Raw genomic sequence first — 23,130 nt, 5'->3', positions numbered from 1 at the left:
TTTCCAAATTACTCTTAATTGAAAAACTATACGTACACATAGTTTTAAAAAGTACAAAAAGAGTACACACGAAAACTAAGTGTTCCTCTCACCAACCTTCTCCTTCTGCAGAGGCAATCACTACTAGTTTTTAAATCTACCTTGTAAAAGGTTATGAGTATGCAGTTTAAATTTTTAATGAACTGTTTTCATTGCATAAAAATGAAAACGTGAAAATTTGAAACCTTGAAGTTCTATAAGTAACTTATAAAATAGTAAAACTGAATTACTGAAAGCCATCTAAGATTACATAAATTCTAATGAAACATATTTGCCTGCTTATCAATTAACAAACTAGGCATCAAGCAGCATTCACTGACTAGCTTTATTTTTCTCTGAGAGCAACTGAATAGGATCAAATTGTGTTATCTTTAAGAAAGTAAGGTGGAAGTCGCTTAACATGTAGACATGGAAGCAACTATGCTGGGTATCATTCGCCCTTCTGAATCACTCTTTCTTCTGCTTCCTTCTCTAAAAGTCTGACTCAAGGATTCCATCAGTTGGCTCCTTTGGCTCTCTAGCTATAGCCAACTTGAGGCACCAGCTAGAGAAACAGGCAGAGTAGGAGATGAATGGGGTTGAAATAATGCGTTTTCCCCATTTCCTCCTGGCCACCCTCTAGCCATGTACACAGCTCCCTTCCCTCTTCAGGCTCAAAGTGGGAATGATCCCCACTGTCGCTAGCCTTGGGTTTCTAATCATACTTTTTGATATTCATGAACTCTTAGTCGTACCCTTCAGTATAATGGTATAAAACCCAGAACATAATTTGGGATCAAATTCTTATTTTTTTAAAAAAAGATTAGAGTACTTCTACTATGTTTATCACTACTAACTAAAATTAGGTTTTTTTCTTGGAATTATATTGATTATAAACACCCAAACTAAAAACAAAAAAACCCCAAACAACTATTTTTAATGTGAATCTATACCAAAGAATTTTACTATGCCTGAGTATAAGAGCAAAATGTTTAAAGATGGATATATTTTATTACAGCGTCATTCAATATAAAGTTCTTAAGTTAAGAAAATTATAATGTTTTTCTTGAGAAAAATGTATAGTCATTTCCAAATAAATCTAATTTACCAATCTTCCATATATTCCTGGAATCCTGCCAGATTTTTTTTCTTGAATTATTGCATCAAGGACTTTCCCCCTACTTCGATTCATTGCTAAGGAACTCTTTGCCTCTTCAACTTTTTGGAAAAGATCACGAACCAAACTTTTGAAATTTATTTCTTCTTGTGTAAGTTTTTGAAGTTCTTTTTCTTTCTAAAAGTGAAAAGTAAAAAAATGAATACCAGAAGCATATGTGCAAATGCAGCATGGAACTAGTTGTAATACCTCAAAAAAGAAGGAAAAGACCAACAATAAACACTTGAACCAGAACTAAGTGACCATCCCGCAGCTGTTGGTTTGGCTTTGCAAAATGTGGATGGATTTTCTATTTTTAAAAGGGCATAAATTATTTGGGTCAATAATAAAGAACGTAAATGCAGTATGGTGCTAGGAGCAATACACTGATTGATAGAGAAAGCAGAGCTAGGATTGTGGAAATCCCAGTTTGGTACCACAGTTATTATGTGTAAATGTGTCCTAATTCCTAAGTTCTGCACTAATAAAAATCAGACCTTGGTACAGGACCCTAGCTATGGGTGACTGGGCAGGACTGTGGTCATACTGTGCTTTGCTTTCTAAATAATAAATTTATTATTATTAAATAATAAATATGTTTAATTAAATAAAAGAAAAACAACAAGAAAGCACTGATCTAAAAGGAAGGGGCGCATGATGACAACAGTAGTCGTACAGCGACATGAAAATGTCAAGCTGCCAACTAGAGAGGAACCACACACAGGTACACAAAAATTCAAATTCTCAGTTACTCAATCTCCAAGTTAGAGCAGTCATTTTTTCTAACTGACATTCTCCCTCATCTCCTGGCTTTAAATTATTACCTCTATTACCAGTCATACTTGTATAAAGTAAAAGCTCAAATTATAGTTAAAATTTATCCCAAAATAAACTGAATCACCAGGAAGACAGAAATGGTCATTAGATATACATTTAAGCTTAAATAAATTCCATCTAGTCATGGAATTCTCTGATGACCAAATAGTGTACATTTACTAAAACGAAAAACAAAACAAAATAAAAAACAACTATTTGCAGTATAATTTCTTTTCAGACAATATTTTCTATTGCCATCTTTCTTAATGAGGCTTTGGAAATTAAAGTTATGAAATTCCTTAAATATCTAATTCACTTAAGGATAGGAAGGGCACTAATGGGCTAAACTAGATATCTTGATTAGTTTAAAACAGTCTGCAGTCCCAACAAAGAAACTATTATTTGTAAATTGAAAAACAGAATACACCAAGATGTTTGGCTTGCATATTCATTCATAAATATATTTATGGTTTTCATTTACCCTTGCATAAATGGTCTACACTTAGATTTAGGGAAATACTAACTTTGTTTAAATTATTTCCATGGGAAATAATGGTGGTGGTGGTGGCAGTGTTATTTAATGTTTGACGCTTCTGGGGAGAATACAGCTAGTTTCTTGATAGTCTCAGATGGAATACTGAGACACTAATCCTATTTATTTTGGGGAAGATCACGCTAATGAAAAAAAAAATCTCTACAGATGCTCCTTGACTTAGGATGGAGTTCCATCCTGATAAACTAATTTTAAGTTGAAAATGCATTTAATATACCTAACCTACCAAACATCATAGCTAAGCCCAGCCACTTAAACATGTTCACAACACTTACATTAGCCCTGTCAGGCAAAATCACCTAACACAAGGTCTGTTTTATTATAAAGTGTTGAATATCTCATGTAATTTATTATGTGTATTGTTTTCACACCATCATAGTCAGAAAATCCTAAATTGGGTATCATCACTTCAGATGCTGAGATTAAAAAAAAAAGAAAACTTGGGTTGATAAACAATGTTCAAATGAAAAATAAGCAAATATTTACCTCCTTTAATTCATGTTCAGTTTGAGGCAGTTTTGTTTCTATATCTCTGATTGCAGCTTTCCTTTCTTTGAGAGTCTCAGAAGCTGCAATTAGGGCTTCCTTGGCCTTACTTAATTGAGACACCGCAGTATTATGACGACTGAGATAGATATCAAGTTCTGATTGGGCTACATCCATCTTTGAACGTGCTTCATTTACCAATTTGCTGAAACCCATAAGTTCTTTCTCTTTACTCTGTTAAAATGATAGACTCCATTAAATCTGAAATATTGCCTTTTCAAACCTAAGCTGAAATGGAAACCATATATTTTGAATTCAACTTAAGAGATTCTACCAGCATAATATATAGAAATAAATAATTCTTGAGTGGAACGGACTAATAAGTTTTTGCCTAGTTGTCAATGTTTATTGTATATATAGTCCTTTCCCAACTGATTTCACAAGAACTTAATGAAGTAGATATTACTATGCTCATTTTAGAGATTAAAACAACATAAAAGTAGTGGTTAAGAGAACAAAAATTTGGGTATAAACTCCAGATTCATGGTCTTTCCACATTACCTTACCTGAAATGGTAAGAATTAAGGACTATTTAGCAGAAAGTTCCCTCAAGTACAGTTGTGTTAAACATCTTCATAGTTTTAGAGGTAAGGCCAGATAATACCCAACACTAGTCATTACTTGATAAATGAGCAGAAATTTGGGGCTACTATAATCGAAGGTGTAGAAAGGATCTACTTAGAATAACAGCATAAAAAAGGCCCTTACAAAATCCTAACCTTCATTTGGGGTTACATCCAAGGCCATCAAATGATCAGTTTAAATGTTTGATGGTAAAAATTATGAACACTAACACATACACACTGCTCACTCACTATATTATAGACACTATTAAGAACTATTTTATAGGGGTTAATTCCTTAACATAACAATCCTATGAGGTAAATATCATCATTATGTCCATTTTGAGGAAACTGAGGTCAGAGTTTAAATAACTTGCTTACATGCACTCACTCCTAAGTGGCAGAACCTCTGTTTTTAGCTACTATATTAAACTGCGGAGTGAAGACATCTGGATGTGAGTCCTGACTTTTTCACTAACAAAGGGTGCAAAAGCACATAGGACTACTCAATATTCATTAGATAAGCAAATGTAAAAATCTATATCTATAAAGTATTCTGCTATGAACGCTACTGTATTATCCACTGCCACTTTACTACATGGGCATCCCACTTATAAAGTTTTGTTAAGTGTGACATTAGAACATGTCCATATTCCAAAACAGAATCTATTACATTTGCAACTTAAAAAACAACAATATTTTACTGAGGTACAATCAACATACAAAGGTTGTACATAAGACTGTAACTTATGTATATATGTCTTATATAACTTACTAATGTAACAGTCAATTCAAATCAATTACTATTATCTATTAAAATATTTACTTAATAGGCTCAGTGTTCTCAAAAAGGCTGTGGTGAATATAAACAAAGACAGCTAAATTTTGTGCTTATAATACTCTCATTAGATAGGTAGCACATCAATGTGACAACTGCAAGCTTGTTTCATTAATGAAGTGCTACAATAATGTAGTAGCTAACACTGATTAATTTCTTAATTTCTAGGCACTTTATATAATATATACTGGGGTGCCAAAAAAAATGTATACAAGTGGACACTTTGGTCAACGTTACTCAAGCAGTAGTTCTCTGTAATCAGAAGTGTCTGGACGCTGATGGTAACCACTTTGAGCACCTCTTGTAATTGCAGAAGTTGAATGTGACTTGTGTTCATCTTTCGTTACCAGTATATATTGAGTGTTACAATTTTAATAGTTTTTCCCTTTCTTAAAATGTGTAGTCTTTTTGCCACCCTTTGTATATAGGTTATTTTCAAAAAAGAGGCAAAAGATAGATAATATTTTTTCCCCATTTTTGAGGAAGAATCCTTGCAGATACAACATGCACAAGATCAGAATAAATAGCGAGACTAACCTAGGACTTCAACCAGGAACTGACACAAGGGCTATAGTTTTAAACTATTACATAAGAGCTATAGAAGCACAAAAGGGAGATGTCAATCTGTGGTTAGTATGACCCCAGGTTTTTATAGGTGGTAACCAATTAGTTATCAAGAAAATAATTTAAGAGAAGATGAAAATTTGATGATGGCATCAACAGGCTTAACAAAGAATGGCATGTATAACAAAGTATTTGACATGTTACATTTTCTGCGACCACTATAAATTGTCAATTAATTTTCTTAAATGGGAAATCAGACAGAGTCTAGGCTATTTTTAGGAATGTTAGATTAGATATTGAAAGTCCAAACCTTTTCTTCTAACTGGTCAGTTTTTACTATTAGTACAAAAACAATCAAGTTAAAAGAAAGCCACCAATATAAACACCAACTGATAAAGAACCTTACTTCTTTTTCTTTCTGAAGTCCTTGTGTTTCCTGTTTAAGGCTATCCATAACTTCCTTTAATTTCCCTTCTTCTTTCTCTTTTTCCTTCTCAAGGGCATTGTTTCTAGTTGTTGTCTCAGTTATGATATTCTCACTCTTGGCAGGTATACCTTCAAATTCTTCAACCTAAGATGATAAAACAAAGTCATAGGAGCATGTGCCTTTAGGCTACATTCAATACTATCAATATTTGACTTATTTAAAAAGCATTTCTCAGGGTCTTCCAGGTCTTAGTGGTTTTCTTTGTAATTAGATTTAAATTAGCTGGCTTCAGCAAGTACTTTCTTAACCATTTACTGAAATTACTATATTCTTTCAAACAGTAAAGCTACTTCTATGAATTCCCGATTCCTTATGAAGAAAATTCTCCCTGGCTGGGCATTAGGTCTTTCTTCCTTCTGTTCCCATTTCAGGCTATAATTAGCCTCCTTTACCTATTAATATCCTCTGACTATGTGGGATTTCTTAAACTATCCTTCCTGGTATATTACAATTTACCACAAATTACCTTTACATCCCTAGTCTCCCTCAAATCCTAAGATCTTTCACAACTTTACCCTTCCAGAGTCACCATATAGGGCTATTTTATTCCATTAATACTCTCTGGTAATAATCACTTATCTACATTTGATGCCTAAAGGCCAATCCTTTTACAACAGTTACATTTAGTTATCTGTCCATTTTAGGAGTTACTCTCAAACCCATGTTATTTTGTTTATTCTGATCATCTAGTACTAGAGAAGTTTAACATTTCCCAAAATGGTGTTCCTCAAACACTGATTCACATAAGACTTGTTATCGTACCAAGCAGAATGTAGTTTGTGAACGAATGCATTCGGAAAATGCTTATAAGGCCTATAAGCATTAGATATTAATATCTAATAAAATGCTTAAAAGCCTATATTATTTATGTAACTATAAGGTACAAAGCTTTTTTGGAGAAGGGGCTTAGGTAGCATACCTAGTAGTATCTGACAGAGCTATGAATAGTTTTCAAGACACCAAATTAATTGTTAGAGTTTGCTACCTAAGCAAGTTAGGTTAGGCATTCTGGTCCAAAGTTTGTATTTTTTAACCTCAGAATAGCAAATCAACCCTTTATTGTAAATTATGAGCTTCCCCTTCCCTCCTCTTTAAGAGGCAACTCCTGCTATGATACTAACTTAATTTTTGTAGGAGGCAGGTAATATTTTTAAGTCTAAAATACATAACCAAAAATATCTTTTTTAAACCTCTACCCTAGGAAAATTATTTTATCACTAAAATATAATTGCTGATTTGGTAAATGTTTTCCCAACAATATGCATCACAGACTATAAACTCTAAAACTCAAAGTAAATGAAGTACAAGATTTCTCTTTGGGGAGAAAAAATCAGGTTCAGAGATAAATCTTAAACACTTAATATTCAGAATCTCAATTCATTCTCTTAAGTCAGTAATACAGGCAAGCACATCTATGAAAAATATAAAAACTAGATACAATACGCAGACATGAAATTTTAATTATTTTCTAAAACCTACCTTTTCTTTATCTTTTTGAAGTTGCTTCTCCAGTTTTTTGGCCTTACTTGAAGCATGTTTTAATTTTTCCCTAACTTGAACATCTTCCAAATCTAGCTGTGTAAATTTTTCTTTGTTCTCCTCAATAAATTTTGTGATTTTATTCAGTTTCCTAGCAAAACAAGAAAATTATCAGTCACTATTTTGGATATTCAGACATTTAAAGCTATGCTATATACCCTGCCTGGAACACTTCCACTATGTGTCCAATCTCTTATAAGGAAGGACCCTAAAACAACCTTTTTCAAGTTGATCCTCCCCCCACTCCACCATATTTGAGGAAGCTATTAAGTGATTATGAGAGTTATTTTGGCCTTCTAAGCTGGATGGGAAATATATTTTCCAGGGACTGTGATGTCTAGACATGTTTTTTAAAATGTATCATAAAACTTATTTTAAAGAATAAAAATCACGTAGGTAAAAAGACATTGATTTCATTGAATATCGGCAGAGAAGGTTATGATAAAATTTTTAAAAATCTGTCTAGAATTGGGGTCCCAATTCTATCTAATTAGAGCTGTGGGTCTGTTTATTCTTAGGACAACTAACCGGTCAGGTTAAATGCTTATTTTTGCTGTGTTTTGTGTTATGGAGTTCTGCCACTAGAGGGTAGCATTCTCCATTATTTTAAGACTTCAGTGTTGGGCACTCAAGAACTGATGCAGGGCAATTAAGTTTTTGCTTTTGCCAGCACCGTTTTATATGCTGGCGAATGTCATACTCATGTGCTGCCAATAAGTTCATGTATAGACACACATACACATACATATAATAAAATTAACTGAATCTAAATACTTTTAGTACTTTCCAAAAAATTATTACTTCTCTACATCTTTTACAGCTTTATTCTTAGCTTTCATTTCATTTGACAGTATATTGCTCTTCTCATTAATTTCTTTGGTATCTTCATTAATTTTTTCCTTTTGAGTTTCCATTTCAGCAACTCGTTTCTGTAGATCATGACTAGAGGGAGGGAAAAAAAGAAATCGGAGATCTTAAAATACCATTTCTAAAATACTGTGTAACTATTTCAGTAAAACCAGCTGTTTCTAAAGTATTGGTAACTATAGTCAATTTACAATTACCTAGAGCTGTTGAGGGGTGTGGGGGGATGACCAACCCAGAGTAAAGGCTAGAATTAGGAACAAAACAGGGCCATATAAACACAATTAGAGCTGTTACATGAATGATAAAGAATGGAAAACTATGTATGTAGAACTATTAAGTATACTAATAAATACTTGTGAACCCACCTCCCAACTTAAAGTAGGATATTTAAGTCAATTTCAGTACTATGGTAAACAACCCTAATTTAATGAATTCATCACATAAAACAATTAAAAAAATTTTTTTTTAACTTCAGTGTTCACATCTATTATAGGAAAAGAGAAGAGCTTTCACTTAATGGTCAGAAACTAATATAAAAATCGATAAGTTCAGGTACTTACATGTAATATTGACAAACATGATTCTTTTTTCTAAACATTTCATTTTCCAAGGTAAGAAATTCAATTGCTATGTTTTTCTCTCCTTCTAAGGCATCCTTTTCTTTTTCTACCATCTTAACTCTGTTTAACTATAAAAATTAAGTGTATAGATTGTTAAAATACACTTCAAATGTACAATCTGAACTTAAAATATGCCAACACTAGATAAAAACAAACTATATTAATAAAACAACGTTCATCTTAAATGTCAATAAAAATTATAAAATTCAATCTAAAATAGAATATTTCAATAATTATAACATGAATATTTGATTCAGTAAAATTTATTAATAAACAAAAAATTCTGATTCACAGCAAAAGTCTACAGAAGATTCACCTTCTCTCCTCTGTGTTCATTTAATATTTCAACTCTCCGACACAATACTTTAATAGGTTCATTTAGCCGTCCACAACCAATTATATCTTCTAAATATTCAAGCATACCCTCATCATGTTCAGTCTGGCCTTTTGGTTTCATCATAGCAATTTGTTCAACTTCACCCTTTAAAAAAAGTCATATTTTACACTCACTGTGTATGTTTAGCTACATCAATCTTTTAAACTGAGAATTAGAAACAGTTAACAAACCCAAGAGTAATGAACAATTAAGTGATGTAAATCAGTAGTTTAAGAGATTTAATAAGATACAAATAAAAATGTTCTCTCTACTGATATCAAGAGTTTTAATTTTACATACGGGGGTAAGTAATGTTTATATATACTCCCTTACATAAACTCTGATAAATTATAGGATACGCCCACATATAAACAGAGCCAAAGGAAGATTCCCCATCTACAATGTTCATTCAATATAAATAAACTATTAACTTTTCTATTAAGCAAGATTCAGCAAGCTCTTCATATAATCTACAATTCAATTATTGTGGCAACATTGTCAACTGTTAATAACATAATTAGAGTTCCCATTCTAAAACAAAGAATTTTCAAAAAGCCCCTTCATGGTTATACTCTGGTAGAAATCCTGTCTCAAGGTGGTTAGTATTATTAAACTTTCTCTATAAACCTGATGTTATGAGTTGTTCAAGTGCTGCGTGCTTCATGAGGGTGTCTCAAGTTAATGTTCTAACTTTCTAAAAGCAAGACCAGAAATACCTATTTCTTATGGTAAGGATAGAAGAAATTCAACTGACTGAAAAGTAAAGGTCCTGATACATGACACTGAAAAACTTTTGTTTGCAATCATCAATATAAAACTTTGAACTGTAATTAAAATCTTAGATTAACATTATGTATTTGTATTTATGCAGCTTAATTACAAAGAAAAAGAAGAAAAAAATCCACAATCAGTAATCTTCAAGGCTGACTGCCAGGCAGCCATTTAGTTTGATGGTGGAGTAAATTTTGTCTAAACATGCTCAGGCAAAATGCTACTTTACTTCACAAAAGTAGCCTGCTTGTACTCTGTACTATTACAATAGAAGAAAAGGGACAGGCAAGTAGGAAAAAAATACCTCTTTATTTCAGCAAAATAGCAAAGATGAAAAAAATCAAGAAAAAAATTTACACATTAAAAGCATATTACTCTTTTTCAATTTAAATATTTATTTATGAATGAACCCTAAAAACTTGGGGTCAAACTTGCTAATGGCAAACTATCATGTTTACCAGCAGCCTCAACATAATTACAGAAAGTAAAAAAATTTAAAGATAAAACAAAACATCTCATTTTTTGAATCTACTCACTGAAAGGCATTATTTTTAATATTTTTATACACCATCACACTTTCTACTTTGACAACACAACAGCACATGCTTATCAAATAAATACAAGGTGACATGTTATCATCCTAAGAGTCTATCTAAATTTTCTGTAACCTTCAGTATGTATGAATTAGTGTTTTAACTAAATTAGTGTTTAAACTAAAATAATGTAGATATTTATTTATATTATTTTATTCTGTGTTCAGTGATAAGTTCTTTCCAAATATTTGAAGCAATAGTTTAAGTTTTAGGCAGGATTTAAGCCTGGAAGAATGTCCAGAGCTTTGGCTTACAACAAAATGAACTCCAGCCACTGAAGAAGCCAAGAATCTGATTCAAAGTTTTCATCTAGGCAGGGTTTATCGACAGCGGCACTACTGACATTTTGGGCTGGATATTTTTTGGGGAGCTCTGCTGGACATCCTAGGATGTTAAAAGCATCTCTGACTTCTAGCCACTATTTGACAGTAGCATCTCTCCTCTCCCAGCTGTAATAACCTAAACTGTCTCCAGATAATGCTAAATATCCTGGGGATGGGATGCAAAACTACCCTCAGCTGAGAATGACTGATCCAGAAGTTGTACTTGTTTAAATATTTTGGGCTAATGTTTATAATTCAAATAACAAATATAGTACCTGACACCTGATATTCTAATATACTACCTAATTCAATTTGAATATTTGAACACCTATATTAAAATGAATGAAAAACTGTGCCAAGAGAACTTACATACCTGAGTCAAATGGCTATTATTACTTAACTACAGTATACATTTTTCAGATAACCAAAAGTTGGGATTCAGTATACCAGTTTACACTGATAAAAATATTCCTAAAGGTATCACACTTTTCCTGGCCAAATTACTTATAGAAGAGATATGACTATTAGGAGACCACCTATAGCTTCGGGTGAAGTACAGTGGTTGCTTGTTTTTGGTTAACAGTTCCTCCTCCCCCAACCCCAATTAAAATGAAGAATAAACAGCTGTAATTTCTTTTCATTCTAATAAGGTTGCCCAGTTGAAAATAAAACAGTGAAAGGCAAGGACATTCATGAATCAAAATAGTCCCATCTTGAGTCCCATGTAACATTCATACTATATGCATTCATTTTTTTAAACCAGTTATTATCAGATTATCACTACTGAATCAACAGGCTATTAGAACATTTAAGCCTCAATTTGTCACTTGACTATTAGGACTGCTGTGGTATTCCAATGACAACCTGGGACCCTTTCTTGTGGCTCTGTTCCTCGAAGTCCCTAGCCTGCCTTTACCATCTGCTACTACTTGCTTTCATCTTTTTCCATTTTGTGCTATTTCATATACAATCTATGGGTTGCTAGTCTGTGCCTAAAGGACTATGTCTTATTTTTCAGAAATCTTACCTATGCCATGGGAAATTATAAAATATAGTTTTAATTTAGGGCAATAAGCTCAGTACGTTTCACACATAATTTTAAAGCATCAACCTAAATTTAAAGTCAGTCTTCCACATCAAGGCTCACAAACAGTAGTAGCATAATGACATCAAAAAATGTTTCAAATTGCTATAATTCTAGCATCTGAAGTTGGCAAGGTTTTATAGGCCTCCATACCATTATCTAGTTTCTATAACTTATGCATACTAAACAAGGTTTTAAAAAAATTTTTTCGCAGTTATTTACTATGGACTTCATCTTTTAAATTATGTTCATACTATATCAGAGACATTAAACATCTGTGGAAAATATCAACTATGGTTTTTAAGAGTAACATAGAAATAGCTAACATACTTCAAGAGAATATTTATAATACCAAGGGTTTAAATCTTAACTTAATGAAGTGGATGGCAAACCAGGATATTGTGATTCAGCTATACCATTCTTTGATAATTAAGTTACAGGAATACAACTTAAAAATCTAAGAGGAATAAACAAGTATAATGCTCTTTATTCAAATGGAATCCAAGTTTTAGCAAGTATGAACCACAGAAACTCAAGTACATAGTTAAAATAAAACTTTTTTTTCCTATGAAGATATGGTACATATACTATACAATGGAATATTACTTGGCCATAAGATGCAATATTGCGCTTGTGACAACATGGATAAATCTTGAGATTATCATGCTAAGCAAAATAAGTCAGAGAAAAAGTCAAGAACCATATAATTTCACTCATATGTGGGATATAAAACTGAAAGCAACAAATGAACAAGACAAACAAACACTCTTAGACACAGACAACAGTTTCGTGGTTACCAGAAGGTAAGGGAAAGGGGTGGTAGAAGAGAGAAATGAGGTCAAATGCATGGTAATGGAAGAAGAATTACCTTTGGGTGGCGAACACACAATGGAATATATAGATGATGTATTATAGAATTGTACACTTGAAACCTACATAATTTTACCAACCAATGTCACCCCAATAAATTCAATTAAAAACAACAAAATCCATTTTCTTTTCCTAATAAGACCTAAAAGATTCTTAAGATAAATATGGGTGTTTGCATCAAAATTAAACGGCCCAGAATTACTGGATTTGAATTTTTATTTTGTCTTAATCTTTTTATTTTCTCCATTTTTCACTGTACTGTAAATTATTATCATTTACCTTCTAACAAATTTTATTTTAATTTGCTCTTTGTGAGCTACTAGAGGCCAAGAAACCAAATCACCAAAGTTAGTAGTTATCTAAAATAGTACATAAATAGAAAGGATAATGCTTCAGTGGGTGGACTGCTTAATATCTATTCTGGTTGCTTAAAGGTAGCCTCCTGTTTTCTTTCATAGTTGGGGCTGTTGTACAAGACACTTTTGAATAATTGAGGCATTATTGATAAAGTTGAAAACTTTCTTTGATATGACAGACATATTTCTACAGGCTAAAAGACTAGAATCCAAATAGTTTGTATGCCATGCCAGGTTTAAAGTATACTGGAAAGAAAAAGGAAGAGATGGATAGAAAACAACTCAGACCTAAGTTAATCTAATCTCCAAATTATTAAATAGTAAGGAAAAAAATCTTGGTTCTTGTTTTAAATTTTAATTTAGATTTTATAATACGAAGACAAAGCATATGAAGAAGTTGAAAACTCTGACAAAACTAAAATTGTGTTCATAGTTGTAGCTTTTCAGGAGTTTACAAAAACACTCCTCAGACAGCAATCATTAATGCAACTGTAAACTATAATGAAAGCATTAAGAATTATCATTCTTCCAACCTGGAATGGAAAAAATGAATCCAAACCAACTAAACCTAATTTACAAGTCATAGTTTGAAATACTTTACAGAGCTAATAAAACCCTGTATTTTTCTGACTAATAGTTATTACAATGGGACAAAGGCTCCCAGATCAGGTATACATAAATGAAGATATGTACAAACATGGCAAGTACAATGGTCAACACACTTTTTGTAGTGTCTCTAAAGGACAAGAACAGGGTTTAACCGTCTTTGTATCATTCATAGTATCTTACTTAGCATATAGTACTTTCATTAAGCACTCATTAGAGTGGTCAACTGATGAAATTTTAAACGTATTCAAATACTAGAAATGCCTACTTAAAGAACCTACTAAAACAATACAAACACTATAAAAAAATTTACCCTTATGGACTTCTGTTAATCACTTCTACTGTCCAGTCTATACATTTTATTCTAAGTAATTACTTATGTCTTGGATGATGATATTATGATGCCTCCAAGTTCCCAGCCTCCCAAATCACAGCTAGTTTTTAAGATAAATATTATTCAGTGGGAGACAAGGTAATAAAAACTGGACCCTTACTTACCTTCAAATGCTTTAAACCTCTAATGCAGGAGTCTAAGGTTTTGTTAAAGAACTAAATAAACATCCACAGACACCACTGCCACTTTCCCTCAAACTTTTAAATGGGGCATCATTAATTCTACCTAGTCCCATCCCTCTTTTTTCTTCCTAGCAGGTGAATTCCTAAAGTTCTTGTCTGTAAATTTAATTAAATAGAATTGAATCAGTCAACTTGGAAAGTTTACTTTGGTATTAAAAATGTTTAAAACAATTTAACTGTTAACATGACATAAAAATATGAGATTATTATGAGGACAAATGGCTTAAGCATCCCAGGTGATTCAGAAGCACATATTTAATATAAAGTCAACAATTTAAAAATTATTCATATTTACCTTTTTGGGAAGCTGTTACTTTATTTAGCCTCTTTTATTACTGAATTATGGAGAGAGAGGCTGCACCAAGGAAAAAAATTACCCTTACAAGGGTTAAAATGCAGCTTACTTTATTTTGATGTCTTTACACATATGTAAAACTTTGATTATCCCAGGATGATAGCAAATAGCAAATAACAAAAAATAGACACACATATAGGTTCCTGCAAAATGGTATCATTATCAAATTTAGTATTATAAAGGGACATAACTTTTCACCCATAATTAACCAAACCAAATCCCAGAACACAAAAGTCCATAAAACAGTTAAATTTGATTTCAAAAACCCACAAAGTTTTAATTCCACACTTGTGTAAATTCAAATTTTATTTAAAAATATATCTACAGCTGATTTTCCCACATTCTTTTAAAAATAAGTTTGGGTTACAGAAGTACTGCAAATGTACTGTGGGCCTGGTAACAAAAGATATTAATATGTCATTTCAGAATGATACTGATTTACCTTGTACAAACACTATGTAGTATGTCTAAAAGAAATATTTTCTTTAAAAAAAAACAACAGTTGACATACAAAAATGGGAAAAGGGGCTAACATTTTATAAGTTTGTTACTGGGAACACTCAGTCTTCCTAACAAAACTTTTAGTATCAAATCAAAATTTCCAACTTAGTGTAAATTCAGTAGAACAAGACACTAAAGAATATAGCCGCTATTTCCACATCGCAATATATTTTTACTATCATACTCTTGGTGAATCTGGATAGGACACAGGAAAAGACAGCCTCAAATCAAAATGGAATTTGAATACATCTAACAAAGCCATGTTTTACACTAAAAAGTTTTTTGAAAGGTAACACATAGAAAATGGATTTTTCTTACTAAGCATTGCTGGTAGAATATATCCTTACTCAAAAAAAGAATACAGGTTTCTAATAAAAATCAACTTAAGACCAGGTACTTAATTTTATATCCCTTTAAAAAGACTTTAAGAGTTGTGATACTTAAAAATAAAATATTCCAGTAGTGGTTCAAGTAGCCTATTCTAACCAAAACAAACTTGAGTAAGCTTTTAGTTAACCACTCTAAGTGTTAAAAAAAGATTAAGTTAAATTAGTTAGGTGCAGGTAAATTTGGCAAACACCAAGTTACAGAGTTTTTTCATTTTTTTTTTTTGGTATATAATATTAGTAGAGATAAGAATAAGAACGAAGTAAAGGAAAAGGACTATTAAGAGATAATGAATCCAATCTGAAATGCTATATTAAAGTACAAACAGAAATGATAGTTGCTATATCCCTGTCACGCTAAAGCAGCACAATAATATTGGTGTTTAATATTTATTTCACTACGCCAATATTTACGTGCTGCTAGAGCGGAACAAGTATGTCAGTCCATCCAAAAATAAAATGAGCATCTGATGATGACAATAGTTTTGAATGAATTTCCTTAAATTTCTAGAGCAGCAAATAATGATTCGCATCTTGACTGTAGTGTGTAAACCATGATGTGCTGCTACAGTACTTTAAGGCTTCAAAAACACAGGATTCGTGCAACAGGGGAAACTCCCCTACACTTTATTGAAAAAAGGTAACAAGAATAAGAGACTCTGAAGTCTTTAATAAACTTACTTGTAGGATTAAAAATCTATTATGGTCCAAGTCAATTCCATGGCTTCGAAGAAGATTTCCAACATCCTTAAATGTCGTCTTCTTCCCACTTATGTGATAGACAGAAGTATTATCTCTGTAGGCCGTTCTGGATACGTAGAAGTTACTGTTAGGAATGACTTCATAATCATCCCCTTCCTGTTTTGAGGAAAAACAAAACCAGAAAACAACTGTTGGTATTAAGTCACAGGTCTGCTCCAAATTTTACTCACTTCATATTGAAACTAATTTTATGGATTAAAAACTTCAATTGAACATGCACATAAACTGGCAATAGTTCTCAAAAATAACCTTGTTAGCAAAGAATAGATACTTTTCAAAGTTGTTTGATCCCTTTCTCACAGATCACAAAGACCAAAACGCCAAACCAAACAAACAAAAACAAAACAAAAACCATCCACCTCCAAACAAGGCTAAAAACACATTTGACTGAAAAGAGTTGATGAAGGGGTACGAGAATCTGACCATATCCAAAACAAACTCACCTAAATTATTAAATCATGTTGACAGATTAAAATACTAGTCCATTTAAAAAAGGTGCAAGAGATGATTTAAGGAAAAAGGAAGGAAGGCAGTAATACGGCTCGGTTTTTTTGGGGGGGGAGGGTCGGGGGTAGCAAAGACTATGCCATTAATTGAACGTAAAAAGAATTATAAAGAATTGATAACTATATTGCTGACATTAAAAAAAAAAATCAGATTAAAAAAAATAAGTGAAGTACAAATCTACTTTATTAAAATTCACTTCCCCTTAAAAGCTATGTCATTTTGAAATTAAGGCCTTTAGAATTTACATGAATCAGATGTAATTAATAGGCAATGGAATCAAATTTAATTTACTGGCTATCTATTTTCCAATCCAAATTGTACAATAAGAAAAGCACTTAAGAAACAAAATTAAAATAGAAGCCACTGTGTATATTTAAAGCCCTTTATATAAATTTTTTTTTTTTAAATTTAGAAGCCAAGTCACATCGTTTCATTATGTAATTCCTTTTCTATATTTTTAAATTCCAGCCAGTCATTTTTGAGCCATGAATTTCCAAAGTTAATTATCAATTAGAACAGAAAAAACCTAGTCAATAATACTGTAATAACTATGTATGGTGTCAGATGGGTACTAGATTTATTGGGGTGATCACTTTGTAAGTTATATAAATGTCTAATCACTATGTTGCACACCTGAAACTAATATATTGTATGTCAACTATAAGTGAATAAAAAATTATTTAAAAAAGAGAAAAAGCTTATACTAACAAAACTGTGTAAATAACCTAAATAGACATTTTACCTATAATTGTCTCCTTTTCTAGAAAACAAACATGTTAGCTTGACCCTTCCCATTTTAAAAGGGTTGTCCAAACTGAAGTAAAGCTCTTTCATATCAGATACACAGGACTAATAACATTAAATTTAATGTGAATTGAAATAACACAGATGGTAAAATTAGTCAACTGTTACATTTTCAAGCTTAGGTAATTTATCAGAAGGCAATAAAAATATAACTTTAAAAACGAACCAAAATTTTCTAGTAAAAGAATGCTACTTGGCACTCAGGATACTAAAACTGCTTAATGTTTTATTCCAAAAAGGTAAGCACTACTACGAGCTACTTATAATTCATTTCCCTGGCTAAAAATTTTATTATTTTAAGTTTAACAGCCACCACCACCGCTCCTCAAAAAGAAAATATGGTCATCGAGGTAATGAAACCAATAATCTGCTCCACTTTAGCCATGTATTAATTTTAAACAGCCAAATTTAAGTCAAAAATAATAAAGTGTGCATTATATTGAAATTCTGTGTTCCTTACTTGAAGAAAGTTGCAAATAACTGAATAGTCAAAGTCCCTTACCTTATCAATTATCTTTTGAAAATGAACTTCTACAGTACAACTCTGAATATCCTTGTGTTCATCAGAATTATGTATTAGTACTGAGAGTTTTTTAGATCTTATTTTTTGTGCTCGATAGCCAAACACAAAAAGCATAGAATCAATAACATTGGATTTGCCACTGCCATTTGGCCCAATAATACAGGAAAAGCGCTGCATAAAAAGAACATAAAAAAAAATTAAAATGAAGTTTTAAAAGGTCATACTACTGATTTTAATTTAAATGCCTTGATTTTTTACTTACAGCAAATCTACAACTATTTAAGTTTTCCCTGCTACAAGATAACACAACTTAAATTTTCTTACTCCTTTATCACAAGCGTCAAACACTCTAAACAAGACCATCTTCTAACAGACTTTTTATAAAATTCATTCTAATCAAGACAAAATACTCTTTTCAAACGAATAAGTCACCAACTCTATTCAGTGAGAAAAACTTTATAATAGCTAAAAAGGTACCAAAGATAACTAGATAAAACAAAAACTAATTTGTTGTTAAAAGCACAGGAAACACACCGTGTGAATCAATCAGGACCAATCTAACAGTTACAAAATTGAAACATCTTGTAATAAAGACTCATGATTTCTCAACAGTTATTTAAAATTGTCAAATACCTTATGAAAAGGTCCGAGAATTTTTTCCCCAGCATACGATTTGAAGTTCTGGTTTACAATATGAGTTATCATAAGTCGAGGAGCTCCAGCTTCATTGGTCATTGCTGGAGGTGGGGGAGGAGGGATGCTATTCAAAATTTCTTCTAAACTTCGATTATCAATTTCCTCAGTTGGAGTCTCTAAGTCAGTCAAAGGAAAGGAAAGGGAAGGCAAAGGGTGGAGGGAAAGCCTGCATTAGTGCAAATTAGTTCTGAGGACCAGTGCCTGCTAATCTCTGGAGAGATGTTATTTATGAAACGTAGGAATCTATATTTTCCAGTTAAATATAGTAGTGTCCTAAGCTCACAGGAGATGACAATCTTTCATCTTGGTTTTATAAAAAATGAAATTCTTAAAAGAAATGCCACCAGTCTCGAAATTCTATAGAAATATACCTCTTAGGAGTCAAAACACTACATTATAAAGCAAATCTGGTAAAACCACAACAGCCTGATTCCCTGCTCCCCGCCTAAACAGGTGGTTAAATCCCTAAGGCTCTACCCAGCTCTCTCCGTATCTTTGGTCATCTGGAACCTTAACTTTGGACACTCTAGAGCTCCAGCGACACTGTCAGAAGGGTTTCGTAAGGTCATCTAATTACTGGACTCACAAATGTTACGGTGGTTTCGAGGACATTATCATCTTCTCTTTAATCGCAATTTAAGACCATGGGAGTGAGGTTAGGGTCAAGCAACTTTTCATCACATTAACATAGTCATGTTGATTCTATCTGAAAAAAAGTCCACTGGCTATTGGCTGACCGTGCCGATTTCCGCGGAAATACAAGGCCACAAACAGAAATTCACAACTGAAGCAATTTACTCGCCCCCATTCCCTTAAGCACCGTTACATCGAACTTGCACGAAGAGTCTAATCTCTGAAACAATCACCGAATCGCTTTCTTGATCTGATCTACCGGACAGACACGCGACCTTCAGACGTCTAACGCGCAGCCCCGCTCTCCCGCGCCAAATAACACGGCCCAGTCCCGGGTTGGGCGCGGACCCACCCGAGTCCTCTAGCGCGCTTTCCGGCCCAGGCTCGGCCGGCTACTCACCTGCAGTAGCAGGGGCCCTGGGCCCGGCGCGGCCCGGCGGCGGCTCGGGCTCCGCGTCGTTGCTGGTGCCGTCCGGGGACTGCGGCGGCTCTTCTCTGCGCCGAGCGGTGGAAGGCTGGGTGCCTTTACGGGGCATGGTCGCTGGGGCCGGGTGAGAGCCGGGAGTTAAGTCAGCCCGCGGGCCTCAGGGCCGTGCGGGTACATTCCCCGCCGGCTCCCGCGACGTGATCGGCTCTGCCTCTACCCCGCCCCACTCGGGAGAAAACTCCGTTCTCCCGTTCCCGAGAGCCTGTCTTAAAAACACCGCTCAACGCCAGCGGGTCCTTGGGCAAGAAGGCACCCAAACCCCAAGTGCTAAAGAGGTGCGGGGCTCGTTTTCTTAAACAAGTTCCAAGCAAGTGGGAAAACCTAGACGTGCCTGGGAATCAAGCCACGACAGACTAACTGCTTGGGTTCTTATTTTTTAATGCCCCCTCCCCCGTCGCCCACAGTATAAGTGTATACGGATATTTGAATGTAATTTCTGAACGAAGTAATTTCCATACGCCGGCATTTACTGACATTCCCACGTTCTCGGGGCTAGGGATGCAAGCGCACAGACTTAAGAGGAGTTCGTATTAGTTTTAGGTTTGCGGGGCTATCAACTCTTCCTAGAGCAGAAGGCTAAGTTTAGGACGACCGGCTGCGCCGTCCTCTCCCCGCCATTTAGCTCTTGGCGCCGGTGACGGCTCGGGGGCTTCGAGGTCTCCTCTCTACAGTCCCACTGGGAAGGGCGGCCAGAGGCTGGGGTCCACCACTCGGGACTTCCAAATCGGACGCCAGCGATGATCCGGGTTTGTCTCTCCGGGGCCCGCGGCGGAATCCCGTTGGGTAATGAACTACGAAAGGTCACCAGTAAGGGCTAGGACCCGGTGATTGGTCCCTCGGGAGAAGAGAGAAGGCAAGGGGTCCGGGGGAGACGCCCTTTCCTCGACAGACACCAGGATTTCTGAGATCCGCGAGGCTTAGAGCCCCCTCCACCGCCCCGCGCGACGCTTAAGAAGCTCAGAGAAGTAGCGCCCGGGAGAAGCGCGAGGCAGCCCGAACTGCCGGGGAGCGGCTGCGGGGGGAGGGGTGACAGCGAGAGATCTCCCTGCGACAGCCTGAGCCGACTTCGGCTGCTCCTGCTCAAGGCCTCTACTTTCCGGGCGCCCGCGGACGGGGTAGGAAGTGAGAGTGTGACAACCTGATTAGGAAAAGATGTACTTTACCTGCGGGTCAGTCCACTCAGACCAAGGCTGGAAACGGTTGTATAGCCCCCCCCCTCCGTTCCTACCGGTGTTTCGGCTCCGGGTCCTTCACTCGAAAATGGCGCCTAAAATACAAACTCGAACGGAAATTCGTTACAAATGCGCGCAATGGTTTCTGGGAATCACTAATTTAAAAAAAAAAAGTGCGGCGATTATCACCGCCATCTTCTGGTCGCTTACACGCATGCGCAAACTCCGGCGCTGGGGAACCCAGGTGGCATGGGACGTTTCTTCTACGTGAAGAGGAAGAGCAAGACACTGTGTTCCCTGCGGCCTACGGCAACAGCACTCTTATAAAAAATATTGAAAAAAAACCTGGAGAGTTTTGAAAAAGAAAAATAAGAGTAGGGTTCCGCCCAAAGCTGGAGGCGGGGCTCAGTCATCCAATAAAGCCCCTTAAACAGAGGGCGGGCTCCCTGAGGGGCGGGGTCTCAGGCCCGCTCGGGTGACGCGCGGCGGGAAAGTATCGCGGGAAGAGGGAGTGAGCGTAGCTCCTTGAAGTCACTATGGTGACGGGGAGGTCGGGAGGCTTCTTGGTAACTGGTCCCCAACTCTGTGAGAGCAATCGCCACCGCAATTCTGGAACGTAAGGTAAATCTCTTCACCTCCGGATGTGGTGAAGAAAGGGTTTGGAAATTGTAGCCATCACTGGATCCCACTTTCTTTGAGGGTGTGTGCGGCGGGGAGCATCTATTATTTTCCATCTCCCTGGTGGGGCTCTGGACGTAGCTTTTGGGATGCGAAGGAGGAGCCCAGAGTTTGGAGGGAGTCGAGGGACAACAAGGAGAAGAGAAGACCTGGACTAGTGAATGCAGTGAATGATGGTGTAGTCCACATGTTACTAGCAAAATAATAATTTCGAGTTATTGGTGTTAGATCTTTAAGTGTCACTAGTGAAAGGGATTTTCGGGCTTTTGAAATCATTTGATTGAAAGACCCCATCATGGAAGAAACGATGTGACGATGTCATTTGGTTATCTTTATGAGAAAATGTTTTTAAAGTAGCTTTTGTATACATCGCACTGTGCAAGACACAATCAGGATTATTAAGCAAATATTATTGTTCCCAGAGAATTTAGTTATGTCAGTGGGTTTTTATCTGGAGTCTGTGGATCAGGGGTTGGTGATTGGGCTTCAGAGGAGTTCATAGCGCCCTCCCTCCCCCGAAATTATATACAAAATTCTGTGTGTGTGTGTGTGTGTGTGTGTGTGTGTGTGTGTGCGCGCGCGCGCGTGTGCGTGGCGCGCGCGCTCATTTTTCTGGGGAGTTAGTTTTCCCAGAACTTTGATCAGATTCTGAAACGTGGTCCTAATCCCCCACAGTGTTAACCACTGATCTGACTGCCTACAGTAAGTATTCAGCAACTCTTCTGACATTGAGAACGGGGGCGTCCTATTTTTTTTCTTTTAAATTTTTGCATACTTAGTGCCTGGCATACTAAAGCACTAATAAATCTGCTTAATGAATGAATTTATGTTGCCATTCTAAGTAAGTGTTGTGACTTGTTCTGAGGAGCATAAAATCAGGTGCAGTAATTCTCAAAAAGGGGTGTGGACACTCACAAATGTAAGAATTTGGTGAGCTTGGAGACTGGTGTGGTTTGAATACTCATTGACTTGATATCCTAATATACCTTTATATTTGAAGTTGAAAAAAAGGATTAATTGTTTTCATAAGACAAGCTACAGATAATATAGCTCAAGAAAACAATGTGGTTGGTAACCATATCAAAAAGATGTAGGGATTCTCTTTGAGAGCTTCTGGAAGCCTTTGGATTTTTTAAGTTTGTAAAACTGTAAAACTTGAATTGGCGAGATATCAACCATGAAAAAGCAAAGACTAGACCAAGTTGAGTGGTGTGTGTGGGGGACAGAGCACAATGTAGTAGAAAGATGTATCATAACAGAATCCAAAATCCCATCATTTTTTAGCTACATGCTTGGATAATTTATTCAATTTATCAATCTCTCTGAGTATTTATTTACAAAAACCAGCATATAATACCTATTTCACGGGATTATTTATGATTGTTCATATAGCACACATGCTACAAGCATTTGATATCGTGTGAAAGATGCATAATGGAATCAAGTTAGAAGGTTAGCTTATGAAGAAAGGTCTTGAAATCCAAGTCAAGGATTTTAGATATGT

At 35.2% G+C, this 23,130-nt stretch overlaps 2 protein-coding genes across 5 annotated transcripts in view; one reads left to right on the top strand and one right to left on the bottom strand.

Annotated features, from left to right (window-relative positions):
* Positions 1–21,275, bottom strand: part of SMC4 (structural maintenance of chromosomes 4) — a 32,886-nt gene extending 11,611 nt beyond the window's left edge. The window contains exons 1-12 of one of the 3 annotated variants that reach the window (XM_088794010.1): positions 20,940–21,275; positions 19,690–20,567; positions 18,594–18,772; positions 17,940–18,131; positions 16,046–16,222; positions 8,884–9,048; positions 8,508–8,635; positions 7,882–8,022; positions 7,021–7,171; positions 5,461–5,625; positions 3,030–3,263; positions 1,127–1,312 (exon numbers count right to left, since the gene is read on the bottom strand). In XM_088794010.1, the coding sequence (XP_088650136.1) occupies positions 1,127–1,312; positions 3,030–3,263; positions 5,461–5,625; positions 7,021–7,171; positions 7,882–8,022; positions 8,508–8,635; positions 8,884–9,048; positions 16,046–16,222; positions 17,940–18,131; positions 18,594–18,772; positions 19,690–19,825 (1,854 nt within the window). In that variant the 5' untranslated portion in view covers positions 19,826–20,567; positions 20,940–21,275. The other 2 variants (XM_019731948.3, XM_088794009.1) reach the window with 2 other exon arrangements.
* A 137-nt stretch (positions 21,276–21,412) lies between these two features.
* The window catches only part of IFT80 (intraflagellar transport 80), a 106,946-nt gene continuing 105,228 nt past the window's right edge, over positions 21,413–23,130 (top strand). Inside the window, exon 1 of one of the 2 annotated variants that reach the window (XM_088794011.1) lies at positions 21,413–21,569. The gene's annotated coding sequence lies outside the window, so the exon portion shown is untranslated. The remainder of the gene's footprint in view (positions 21,570–23,130) is intronic. The other variant, XM_019732028.3, reaches the window with a different exon arrangement.

This window comes from Rhinolophus sinicus, chromosome 17 (assembly GCF_057876585.1).
Source record: "Rhinolophus sinicus isolate RSI-liver-muscle chromosome 17, RSI-T2T, whole genome shotgun sequence".
NCBI classification, from domain to species: Eukaryota; Metazoa; Chordata; class Mammalia; order Chiroptera; family Rhinolophidae; genus Rhinolophus; species Rhinolophus sinicus.
The sequence above is the reverse complement of the archived record's forward strand: the minus strand, read 5'-3'. Positions and strand labels throughout refer to the sequence as shown.